At 44.6% G+C, this 13,454-nt stretch overlaps 1 protein-coding gene across 1 annotated transcript in view; it reads left to right on the top strand.

Annotated features, from left to right (window-relative positions):
• Nucleotides 1-13,454, top strand: part of CNTNAP2 (contactin associated protein 2) — a 2,014,778-nt gene that overhangs the window by 1,081,452 nt on the left and 919,872 nt on the right. Inside the window, exons 6-7 of the mRNA XM_084857751.1 lie at nucleotides 642-826; nucleotides 8,728-8,871. Of these exons, the coding sequence (XP_084713877.1) occupies nucleotides 642-826; nucleotides 8,728-8,871 (329 nt within the window). The remainder of the gene's footprint in view (nucleotides 1-641; nucleotides 827-8,727; nucleotides 8,872-13,454) is intronic.

Genomic DNA, 13,454 nt, shown 5'->3' with positions numbered 1-13,454 from the left:
TCAGCCCCTCAGTATACTCTGCCACTGATCTTAAGGTGGCTATTTGTGAAGGTAGAGATCTTCAAAGGAAGACTGGAACATGCAACTGCTGAATTTCAATTTATCAAGAGGTTCAGTTATATCACCTTTGACTTGAATCAGGATAATAGGTTTTTAATCAGGCTACCTGTCTTAATTAGCTTACCAATGCCAGGAAGTTTGTATTATCTCCACTCCAACACTGTTTTGTGAATAGTTCCTGTTAATTATGTAATTATCACTGTCTGTACTTTCTGCATTTAATTTTCATCTGACCTCACTGTTTACAATTCTCCCCGCATGTGTTACAGGTACATATCTGCAACTTAAGTTAGCATGTCATGCATCTGAAGAAGTGGACTCTAGTTCATGAAAGCTTATGCCATAATAAATTTGTTATTCTCTAAGATGCCATAAGAATCTGTTGTTTTAAGTTCCTTTGGTTTTAATGGAACTAAAGCAATACTAACATAGTCTGAATCCAATCCATTGTGTAGTTGCTGCTTGCCATTCTGACATAACTGCATAGCAATACGCTTCTTGTGGAATGGTGGTATGACAGCTTTCTACAAAGAATTAAAACTGAGGTATTCAATATTTTCTTCCCTTCTTCTTCATCCCAGGTAGCAACCAATATGGCTCCATTTATGGCCACACATCTGTGACTACAGGTAGCCTCTTGGATGACCACCACTGGCATTCTGTAGTAATAGAACGTCATGGGAGGAACATCAATCTCACACTTGATAGACACTTGCAGCATTTCCGGATCAATGGGGAATTTGATTACCTGGACCTGGACTATGAGGTATGCAGTTCCATCCATTGCTGCTCATATACATAAGCATCATCTGTCGGTATTCATTGAAATGCCCTGAAAATGCTTAAATGATTTGTACCAACAATGTGCAATGCAAGAGCCCATCATCTGTAGGCAATACTTTACACAACTTAATTTTTCAAAGGTTGCTTCTCAATTTCTCCTTAGCATTAATCTAAATTTGGGCTGCCTAGCCCAGTGTGAGAGTTAGTGTGTGCCAGTGTAGTGACAGCCAGTGTGGTGTAGCGGCAAGAGTGTTGGACTGGGAGCTGGGAGATCCGGGTTCTAGTCCCCGCTCGGCCATGGAAGCTCACTAGGTGACGTTGGGCCAGTCACACACTCTCAGCCCAACCTACCTCCCAGGGTTGTTGTTGTGAGGATAAAATGGAGAGGAGGAGGAGAATGTAAGCTGCCTTGGGTTCCTTGCAAGAGGAAAAAAGGCGGGATATAAATGCAATAATTAATTAATTAATTAATTAACAACTAATCTGTGACATTACAACAACAAAGCCAATGGCAGTGAATGGTTTGTGACATTTCTGCTTGCGTAAGCCCATTTATCAAAGCAGATCAGGTCAACGTAAATGAGAGGTGCAACATTGGGAAAGAGACTGTAGCTCAGTGGCAGAGCACTGGCTTTGCATACAGAAGGTCCCAGGTTCGATCCCTAGAATCTCCGGTGAAAAGGATCCAACAGCAGGTGTTGAGAAGAAAAAAAAAGCTTCCTGAGACCTTAGACAGCCACTGCCAGTCAGAGGTTACAATACTAGGCAGGATGAACAAATACTTTGACCTGGTATAAGTCAGCTTCCTATGACATGTGAAGATGCCAGAGGTTAAGGATGAGCTTGCCAGGGCATTTTTTACATTCACTGTGATGGTGCTGCCAAAACAGCCTTCCCTAGTGATCCCTGGTCCATCTTTAACAAGTCAAATTATCATGTTATGAGCCTTCACATCTCTGCTTCTGTTTCCTGAAGGCCACTGGGAAGGGTCATGGAGTCTTATAACACGATAGCAGTGATCCATGTGATAAAGAATTCTATACATTATAGCCAAAGTGCTAACCATGGGGATGCCATTTAGGGCACCATCTATTTGGAATACGTATGGCATATATAATGTACATATATTCTAGCTCTCTGAGGACAAGAAGGGGTTTGCAGGACCATCAGATGAGGTTGCAAAGGCACTCAAATGTATGTGACTTCTATGATAGCTCAGTGAGATACGGTGCATAAGGTCACAATATGATTAATCATGAAAAATGAACGTAGTTGACACTGCCCAGTGGGTGTTACCACCATGCTAGTTCTCACTGAAGTGACTAAAAAACCTGGAATAGTTATGTTTTTAAAAATGCCAACACATCTAAACCTGGAAGATTTTCTTTAAAAGAAATAAGGGAATAGTCTAAACCACTAGCTGATTTATGCAAAATAAGGCATTCTGCATTGTGAGGTGAATTATTTAAATTCTAACCTCATCATTAGAGCACAAATGATATAAATGTGCAAATTACTTAGGGGGCCTTGTTCCTGCTTCATGAATGTCAGTGAGATTTCTACCATTGATTTCACTGTCTACAGAATCTAATCCTGAATGAAGCCATGTTGATTTGAGATACATGTAGGTGCATAAGTCATTATGTACCAGGGGAGTCAAATTAAAATGTTGGAGACCCAACTCCCCATCCAACAGATGCCCAGAGAGCATAATCATCCCTTTTCACTTAAAAAGAACTAGGGATGTACGGACTGTGTAAAATCTGCTCCGTGTGTGTTTCATGGATTGCCAGGTGCCTTTTGTTCCATCGTCCGCCCACAGACAGATGCATTCTTTTTTCATTGTGCAGAAAAATATGCAAATAATTATGTAAGTATTTATGTAAGTGTTTACATAATTTACCTTAGTACATCACATTTAGCATATTGTCCCCCATTCCATTCAATGTTTTCTCAGCAGAAACTTGTGTATTTCCTTACGAATTTATATGCATAAATTTTGGGAAAGTAAAAAAAAAATCATCCGAAACTCCACGGACTCCATGTGGCCTGAGAGGGTCACTCCGCAGCGGATTCCGCAGATCAGATTCTTGGAAATCCGAGCTCATTTTAGTCCATCTCAAATTTCTCCAGCATCCCTATAAAGAACTAGTTTTTGTAGGATGTGTGTGGAAAGAGGAGTTGTAAGCTTTTAGAAATGTTCTTCTCCATTCAGCCCCAACAGGCCACCTTTCTACATTTTGCCTACCAAAATTCCTTCACTAGCACCATTGCTGGCCCCAATCAAAACTAGGGATATTGGAGAAATCCAAAATCAATTCAAATGACTTTGGATTTCTATGAATCTGACCTATGAATTCTGCAGTAGGCTGGCATCTTCTGAGTCAGATGGACTTGCAGACTAGGGATGGTGTGGGCACCCAGCTGAGTCTGTCAGACTTCCCCACGTCCCCAAATTTGGCTTGGTGAGCCGCCACCCCCACCCACCGAGCCATGCAAGTGGCCAGGACTTTCCTGGGCTGTCTACCCACACCCCACATTCAACCATCCTCTTTGCGAGCCTCTATTTTAATGCAAGATGGGGCTCTGTATTTCTCATAGATCTAACGTGTGCACAATGGCAGATGTAATGTTAGGAAAATGGCCCTCTACGGTCACCATTGTGCTCAACATTAGTTCTATGAAAAATACAAAGCCCCATCTTGTGTTAATGTTACACACAATAGCAGCTGTAATGTTGGGAAACTTGGCCAAGCACCTTGTCCACATCCTCAGGCCTCAATAACTGAAACTCATCCAATAAAACTGGACCAGACGGTGCTCTGAACACCTCTACCAATGGAACTGCATTAATCATGGTGTCCAACTCATGATGAATCTGAGTGACTTTATCTTCAAAGTGCCATGCAAACTCGTCACAGCATGCAACCAAGGGTTCCACAATCTCTCTCCCTGGCCCAGAATGTAACAGACTGCAAACCACTCAATGAGAGGACAACAGAATGAAAGACACCTGACAATCTCTGAAACACAGACAGAATGGATTAAACAAAATCCATGCATCCAACTTGAGCAGTTTATGGAAGATCCCACCATCTTAGCTCCCTTCCACATGTAGGGATGTCAGAGAATTCCGCCACAGATCTCGGGGGGGCCGAATGCCAGCGCATTCAGCCCCCCGAAATCGGTGGTGGAACGGTCTGCCACCCCCCGCCACCCCCCGGGACGAGACTTACCTGGGGCAGATCTTCCTGGCGGCAGCGGCTCCGGCAGCAGCTCCAGCAGTGGTGCGGCGGCGGCGGCCGGTCTTCTGACCGGCTGCTGCCGCCGCCATTTCCAGTTAAAAAAAAAACATGATAGGCTACGTAGGGATGTACAAAAGTCACTTACCTTGAATGAAATTTGATTCGCGGTGGGGGGGAGGCGCTCCGTCCCTCCCCCCGAAATTCTGGCCGGGAAGGGAGGCGCTCTGTCCCTCCCCCCTGAAATTCTGGCCAGGGGGAGGCGCTCCGTCCCTCCACCCCCAAATCCTGAACGAAATCTTAAACAAAATTTGATTTGCAGTGGGGGGGGAGGCACTCCGTCCCTCCCCCCGAAATTCTGGCCGGGAAGGGAGGCGCTCTGTCCCTCCCCCCCAAAATTCTGGCCGGGGGGGAGGTGCTCTGTCCCTCCCCCCCAAAATTCTGGCCGGGGGGGAGGCGCTCCATCCCTCCACCCCCAAATCCTGGCTGGCCGGGCCGCAAATGGCGATGGCCGTAGCCGCCACCGTTTGCGTCCCTGCAGTCAGCCGTGATAGGCTACGTAAATGTTTACGTAACCTATCACGGCTGAGTAAAAAAAAAACACGAGTAAGCAAATGGCGGCGCCCATGGGCGCCGCCATTTGCATTCCTTATTTTGGCACGTCTAGTCTACGTAAACATTTACGTAGACTACGGTGAAAATAAGGGGAACACAAATAGCGTAGCGTCTACGGTATTTGTGTTCCCCTTATTTTCGCCGTAGTCTACGTAAATGTTTACGTAGACTAGACGTGCCAAAATAAGGAACGCAAATGGCGGCGCCCATGGGCGCTGCCATTTGCATACACGCGGTTTTTGTTTTTGTTTTTTACTCAGCCGTGATAGGCTACATAAACATTTACATAGCCTATCATGGTATTTTTTTTAAAAATCTAGCCGTGATAGGCTATGTAAATCTTTACGGAGCCTTAGGGATGGACGAAAGTCACTTACTTGGTCCCGCAGCTTGCTTCGCGGTGGGGGGGGAGGCACTCCATCCCTCCCCCCACAATTCTGGCCGGGGGGGAGGCTCCCCGTCCCTCCCCGCCGAAATTCTTGCCGGGGCGTATGCGCCCCATCCCTCCCCACCAAAATTCTGGCCGGGTGGGAGCACCCCGCCTCTCCGGCTGCGAAAGTTCTTCTCCTGCCAGCTCTCAAACGGTGGTGGCCGTAGCCGCCGCCATTTGCATCCCTGGCCTGCAGTCAGCCGTGATGTTTACGTTGCCCTTATTTTCGCTGTAGTCTACGTAAATATTTACGTAGATTACCCGGGCCAAAATAAGGAACGCAAATGGCGGCGCCCATGGGCGCCGCCATTTGCGTACGGGCTTTTTTTTTTTTTTCAAAGTCAGCCGTGATAGGCCACGTAAAGATTTACGTAGCCTATCACGGTGTTTTTTGAAAATCTAGCCGTGATAGGTTACATAAATCTTTACGTAGCCTGTCACGTTTGTTGTATTTTTTTTTTTCACCTTGGAAATGGCGGCGGCAGCCGGTCAGAAGACCGGCTGCCGCCGCCACCGCCACACCGCCGCTGGGAGCCGCCACCGCCAGGGACATTCGCCGACAGTAAGTCCCATCCCGGGATGGGGGCGGGGGGGTGGACTGTTTCTCCACCAATTTCGGGGGGCCGAATGCATTGGCATTTGGCCTCCCAGAGATTCGTGGAGAAATTCTCCGACATCCCTATGTAGCCTATGACTTTTTTTGGTTTGTTTTTTTTTTACTGGAAATGGCGGCGGCGGCAGCCGTTTGGAAGACTGGCTGCCACCGCCGCCACCGCCGAACCACCGCCGAACCGCCGCCGCACCCGCTGCTGCCAGGAGGATTCGCCCAAGGTAAGTCCCATCCCGGGGGGGTGGGGGGGCAGACCGTTTTGCCACCAATTTTGGGGGGCCGAATGCACTTGCATTCAGCCTCCCCAAGATTTGAGGCAAAATTCTCTGACATCCCTAAGGCTACATAAAGATTTACGTAGCCTATCACAGCTAAGTTTTAAAAAAAAAACTGATAGGCTACGTAAATGTTTACGCAGCCTATCACGGCTGACTTAAAAAAAAAACAACGCGCATACGCAAATGGCGGCGGCCACGGCCACTGCCATTTGCGTTCCTTATTTTGGCACGTCTTAGTCTACGTCAAGATTTACGTAGAGTAAGATGGCAAAAATAAGGGGAACGCAAATAGCGTAGCGTCTGCTACGCTATTTGCATTCTCCTTATTTTCGCCATCTTAGTCTACGTAAATCTTGACGTAGACTAAGACGTGCCAAAATAAGGAACGCAAATGGTGGCAGCCATGGCCGCCGCCATTTCCATACGCATGTTGTTGTTGTGTTTTTTTTAAATCATCCATGATAGGCTACGTGAACATTTACATAGCCTCTCACAGCTGACTGCAGGAACGCAAACGGCGGTGGCTACGGCCGCCGCCATTTGCATCCCTGCTAGCCAGCGGCTGGATGTCCAGCTGCTGGTGGAGCTGGCCGGCAGCTCCGCAGAATCCCTGTGGAGCACAGCCAGCTGGCCAGGATTCCGGGGGGGGGGAGGAGGAGCGCCTCCCCCCCCGTCCAGGATTCCGGGGGGAGGGACGGAGCCCCTCCCCCCATCAACATAATCCATGAAAGGTAAGTGCCTTTTGTACATCCCTATCCACATGCCACTGTTTGCTCTCCAGATCTTCTCACATGTCTCCCAACTCCATGCACTAAGCTTACATATCCCTGTCAGGCAATTTCAAAGGCCATCCACCCCACAAGCAGCCCCAAATTACAAAACTGAACCTTCCCACTTGTCTACAAATGTTGGCAACTTCAAATCCCACATGCTGCTGTCTTCCTCCCAGTGCACTCCACTATCCACTTGTGTTTCAGCAAGGGAATGGTGGGAGAAGCTGAGAAGTGCAGTAGTAACTATTTGCTCCTGTAAGATCATGGCTAGATTGTGGAGAAATCCAGGGGGGGGGGGTGGAACTCAACAAACTTCCCTTGATTCAGTCCTGGACTTCAATCTGTTTTCCAAGAAATGGCCTGATTCGATTTGCATCAAGTCGGGCCGGTTCATGGATTTCCCTTTTTTAAAAAGTTTGTGCAAATAGAGATTTGCACAAATTGCAGTTTGAATTTGTGTAATTTGTGCAAATTTTGGCCACAATTTGTGCTAATTATGCAAATGACAGCTACAATTTGCACAAATCTCTGTTTGTGCAAATAAAAAATATGGGAAAAGTTCTCAGAGTTCAAGAAGAACCTATGGCTTGGCCCGCAAATGCAAGCCCAGTTGGGTATAACAGAGAACTTCATCAAGCCAAAAACAAAATGGATTTCCTGGACATCCCTAATCACGACTTCCTAGCTCCAAAACCTTCATTCAGCAATTTGCATGGAGGAGTGCTGAGGGTCACACTGAGGACCCCCAATGGCCTGGTAAGGATCCAGGCCTTATGTTTGATGGCCCTGCTGTTGTTATGAGTTTTTTCATCCTTCTAAATTATGCACAACTTTTTGGACTTTCTAGCCAACTCTGCCTAGGATATAGACACAATCCCTGAGCTCTGTGCCAGTGTTATTTCCACTGACATTTCTAGGAATTAGCAGGATGCATAAAGCCTTGCCCAGGAATTCCACTGCAGAATCTGCCCAGATGGCTCTCCAGTGTGGTTGCATCCAGTGTGGTTGCATCTTTCTGTGTATTCAGCTCCCTGATCAGAAAACTGATCAGGAGCGTCTCTAATTACTTTGATTATGGGAACGTTTGAGTCCTCTGTATGGGTCTGCATATAAAATGGGGCTTGCCATACAGAGGATATTCTAGGGAGCAACTTGAATACTCTTGCCAAGCTGGCTCTTAGTTGTTGTTTTTCCCATCATTGCTTCTGCTGTATTTGGAGGATTTTTACACTCTGACCATGTTTACAGTTACACATAACAATAAGCTAAGATTCTGGGAGGTTTGCGGGGTGGGGTGGGGCTACAAGAGGGAAAGGGAAGGCAGGAAAGCCCTGCTATGTGAAGCCTAACCTGTTCACAGAAGGAAAATTAGGATCCCAGCTGTGTCTGCTTGCAATGGAATACTCACCTTATTGAAGTCAAACACATCAAAAGCAAACAAAACAAAAAACACAGAATATGGTTTTTTGGCGGTCTCCCAGCCATGCAGTTTATATGAACAGACTTGTTTAGCTTCAGCAGTAATGCTGTATCACGTGGCTTCAGCTCAATATTATTTTTAAAAACTAATTTCAGTGGAATAGTACAGCTTCTCATGTGGAGGCCTTTCTGCATGCAAAGCTTTCTTCATTAAAACACACAGGAAAGCATTTGTATGTGGAGGTGGGGGAGGAACTCCATGCATGCTTCAGATCCCATGGACCATCACTCAATCCAAGCCCATGTTCATAGGCTTCTAATTGATTCATCCAGCTAGGTGTTCACTAAAATGTTCAACAGATAACACAATCAATTCTGCACAGAGTTGCATCGCTTAATGCTACCTGTGGTTCTGTGTTTCAAATAAACTTGCTAATAAAATTCAGGGTTGAGGGGCGGGGGGGGATGAATTGTCACTTTAAAATTAAAAAAAAATCTTTCACATTTCTTTTCAAAGATAACGTTTGGTGGCATGCCTTTTTCTGGGAAGCCAAGTTCAAACAGCAGAAAGAATTTCAAAGGCTGCATGGAGAGCATAATCTACAACACCAATAATATTACAGATATGGCCAGGAGGAAGAAACTGGAGCCTTCTAATGTGGTGAGTGCATTACTCTGTGATCATCTAAATTGAAACTCAGCAGTTTACATACGTTTTTGTATACATTTGCAACTCCATTACCATGCCAGGTTTCTTGAAATAACTCAGCATACGTGTGAAGAATTAAAAACTGCTTTAAGGGCAAATGTTTTCATTTAAAAACAACAACAACAACAACAACAACAACAACAACTGGCAGGGAATTTCCTCATAGCCTGAATGGATGCTGCTGTTAAGCCTCACAGACTATCAGTAGAAAAGGCAATGTCCTTCAGCATATTTGGGATTTTAACAGTTTGGGGAACAGGAAACAACCAGTACATAAGTCTAATTTTTTTTTCTTTTACATTGAGCAATATTTTGAGACTTTAGTGTCTAAACTCAGAAACCAGACTGCAATTTGGAATGACATCATTCTTGAGGAGAATTTTAAACTATGTACCAGCATTCATCACGTAGTTGTTTGCAGCCCAGTTTTACAAGCTACGCTGCTGCTACCTCCATGGTTGCTCCCATGTAACACTGGATAGTCTGTATATTTTCCATCACATGGATGAGCTAGATTCCATGGCTATATATCATACAGGTAATACCCACCCCATTAGGGGATTTGTTGCCAATATGATTCATAATAATTTATGCTGCATTTTGTGGTATTAATTTTGGTGAACCGCCCAGAGAGCATCGGGTATTGGACGGTATAAAAATGTAATAAATAAATAAATAACCATATCTAACTATATGTATGGAGGATAAGAACATCTATATGCTAGGCCCTAACTACATTCAGTAGGTATTATGACATAATGGAGGATATGTATGTATGTATGTATGTATGTGTATGTTACCTAGAGTGCTGTGGGAGCAACCATAGAGAAGTTGGTAACTACACTACTCAATACAATACATCCTTATTTCTTAGCCAAGGCCATCACATGTCAAATGGGCCTTAAACATGCTGAGCTTTCAGTGAACTACCCAGCTGAATGGTGTGCATTGTGGTTACTGTTGGCCCTAGTTCCTTTTTAGAGACCCATATCTAATGAGCCACCCCTGCACCCCTAATGAGCCTCCCCCCCCATCTCAGCCTTCTAATGTCCACCTCTCTGCCCTCTTTTGGTATCTGCCCCCATTAGCGCCTTACCTAAGCATTCCCTCTCTGGATCCACTGTCTCTCCCCACTTCTTTCTTCATATTTCCTCCTGGTCTGCAACTTCATGTTTCTCTCTCTGTTTGCTCACCCACTCTGGCCTCTTGGTCCTTCTGCTTCTTGGGCCATGACTCTAGAAGCCTCCATCCTTGTTCATACTCATTTCCTTTCTAAGTTTTACTTCACATCACCGCTGTTCACCTCTGGCTAGCTACCTCTAAGCTAGCCTAGAGATGGTTGAGTAGCTTATTGTAGCTAGGCAACGTCTATATGCTAGGCCCTAACTACATCCAGTAGGTATTATGACATAATGAAGCTAGTTACAAATTGATGCTTAAAAGGCCAAGAACCTAGGGCAAGTGATTCCATTCTGCAACAGGTGGGTTGGCCCTGAGAAAGAGTACAGAATACAATTTCTCCCTGTTGCTGATCGTTCTTTATTTTCTTATTATTTAACACCGCAGCAAGACCTATATATGCAGTGTTAGTAATGCACGAGTAGTTCAGCAAGAGGCGATTGTGAGCTGGTATAATTTGAAGGCTCACTTGATTTCCAGCACAAAGAGAGGCTATAAAAATTGCCATGTCCTTTGTTTCAAGCTGAGTTACTTCCATTGCCTTACCTCTAAGAAAACAAGATCAATTTTGTTCTAATTAAATCAGCATAGATGTTCATTTCTCTCCTTCTCACTCTCTTTGTTGTTGTTAATGCCCTACGGGATTGGCTTAGCATTAAAGAGAGAGAGAGAGAGAGAGGTTACGAAGATATGCATTCTGTTCAAATCTAAAAGAAATACTACATTATGCCTAGCTCCAAATCTATTTTTAAAATAATTCTGAACTGACACAGTGTTAGTGTAAAATAGCCCATGTAAAGTTTCTGGAACTAATAATATGAGCAAGTCTTATTAACAACATACAAGTTTAAGTAAGGAGGAGGTCCCTTCAAAGGAATTTTGAGCATTTGAATAGTGTTCACAAGCTTTTCCCCTTCCCTCTCCTCCCCCAAGTTTCAAACTCTCACCTTTTTAGGGCCATGCCAACCTGTACCATCACACCAGCATCTGTGTTGCTTCCAGGTTACACCCTTGTAGAGACCTTGAATTAAAGAATGGTTGCTGAAGCCGTGTTTACACAAACATTTAGTTCAGTTAATCAAACCCTTACAGTTCCTTTTCTCCCCTTCTCTCCCAGATTTGTCACATTTTTGTCCTGCCTTCTTCCTCCAAGGAACTCGACATGGGGTGGTTGTGATTAGCCTATTTTCTCACACAACTACCCAGTGGGATACATTAGGCTGAAAGACAGGGTGAAGACAGATGACCATTTGCCCAGTGGTTACATGCACACTGAAGTAAGTTTCCACTGGGTAATGGTCACTCACCTGTTTTCATTCTGAGGAATGTCCATGCTATTCTGTTTCAGCAAAAGCAGCACAGCATCTCCTGGTACCTTAATGACTAACACATTTCTGGTGGTGTGAGAAGGGCCCTAGAAACCCAGTTGCCAGGTTGTCAGTGTTGACTGCCCTTCTGGCAACTACTCCAGCAAATGCTTTCATTTGCACAGATCTATAGAGAAGGAAGAAATAGCACCCAGCTTTTTCTTACCATCTCGACACAGTGCAAATGAGAAGAGCCCACCTCTTCCCTCATCCTTCTGGCATCTGCAGAATGCTTGGAGGGAAAGTAGGATAAAGAAGGTAAGAAACAGAGAGACTCCCACTGCTTCTTATCTTCTCCATACCTCAGAATAAAATTCTGACCTTCCCCTCCCCCCCCCCACATCCCCAAACTCTCTGGATATACCAGAGGGCTCGGGGCAGGGGCAGGGCTTAGTAGCAACTGCAAATAATTCTTGTCTGGTAAGTGAGGCCAAAAATTTGTGGAGCCCTGAGCATCATTTTCACAGGCCTCCTTCACTGAATGTCTGAACTGAATTTGTGAACAAACATATTACAGAGGAACTGGTTCTAAGGAAAAGTAATTTGATTCCAACCACATAAGGCTACAACATAGATGTTTTTCATAAAACTCTGTCAACTGCACCTTTTTGTGGTCTACTCTCTGTCTGATTCTGGCCTGGCCTGGGAACTTCCCCACCCCAATGGGCCTTAGTCAGGAGAACACCTTCCGGACCAGATTTTTTGCAGTTTAGAGGTTTAAGACATGCCTTTGATGGTATGCGTGCTCAGCACAAAGAACCACTTACACCAGCCAAAAGCTCATAAGGACTTGTCATATATAGAAGAATGATTAAATATGTATGTGACAGCAACAATGACCATGAATGATTGGTTGATAGATTTGCTTTTCCTTATTTCTACCCCTCTCTTTTGGTCCATTTGGTCCTTGTGACAGCTTACAAAGTTAAAATTACAAAGCAGTAGAAAATTGCAGGATAGAACAAACAACTTTAATAAAAACAGTGACAATATAACATATTTTAGGGTTGAGATAAAAAGGAGGAAACTTCCATGTACATTTTCTCCCTCTAGGAAAAGTGCCCTCCTTTTGATGATTTTGGTGTGGGGAGGGTTTCTGTTATTTTTGCCATAGAGCGGCCTGTAGAGGGACAATGTGCCTGTGACACACGTTCAAGAAGATTTTGCACACCCCATACCTGGCATTCAAGTTGCAGTGGCAGCCTCTTCACAACCCTGATAGACATAATCTTTGGAGCCAATCCCCCCAACCCCCAAATTGGCCTTCTTTCTAGTGACAGTGACTTCATCACATAGCTAAATCTGATAAGAGTACTATTATGAGGAAGATATTTTGAACAGAAATGGTGCTGAAGCAGCAAATGTTTGGGGTTGCGAAGAGTAGCAAACTGGCATGAAAATGGTAGGCTTCTCAGGGTCTTTCAGGAAACATTTAGAGGCCCTTAAAAACCTCTTCATCACACCAAAAATGTTCACCCTCAGGCATTTGACACAGCCGCAGCACATTTCAGTTCTTTGGAGTGCTTCACATGCAATATCTCAATAATCCTTCCATCAAACTTTGTAAGTCAGGCAAGTATAATTATGGCCACATTATTTATAAAGGGGGTGAGGCCAAGAGGGATAGTCTTGCCCTAAGGAGTCCAAACAAATTTCAGCCAAGGACTTCGTAGTCCAAAGTTCAGTCTGTTAACCATTACATTTCAATAGCTTCCCTAAATAGCATAGAAATGAGACCTATGTTGTCAAGTTTTATGGTGGAGAAAATGAGGGCATGCCATGAACAAGCTCACTGTGCTTGTTTACTGTGTTCCCCTGTTTATTAGATGTTCATTCTTTTAAAAAAATGAAAAATAAACAGCAGTTTGCCTTGAGGGGATGGCATCTTAATGCAGTTAAGTGACATTAAAAAGAACAACAACATAAAAACAAACCCAAGCTGTGTAAGGCCATGTGTCTGCCACCATTTTCTGTCTGTTCAGATCAGAT

This window comes from Heloderma suspectum, chromosome 5, assembly GCF_057233095.1.
Source record: "Heloderma suspectum isolate Gila_16-S chromosome 5, 16-S_ref, whole genome shotgun sequence".
Lineage (NCBI taxonomy): Eukaryota > Metazoa > Chordata > Lepidosauria > Squamata > Helodermatidae > Heloderma > Heloderma suspectum.
This window is presented reverse-complemented; position numbering and strand designations above follow the sequence as displayed.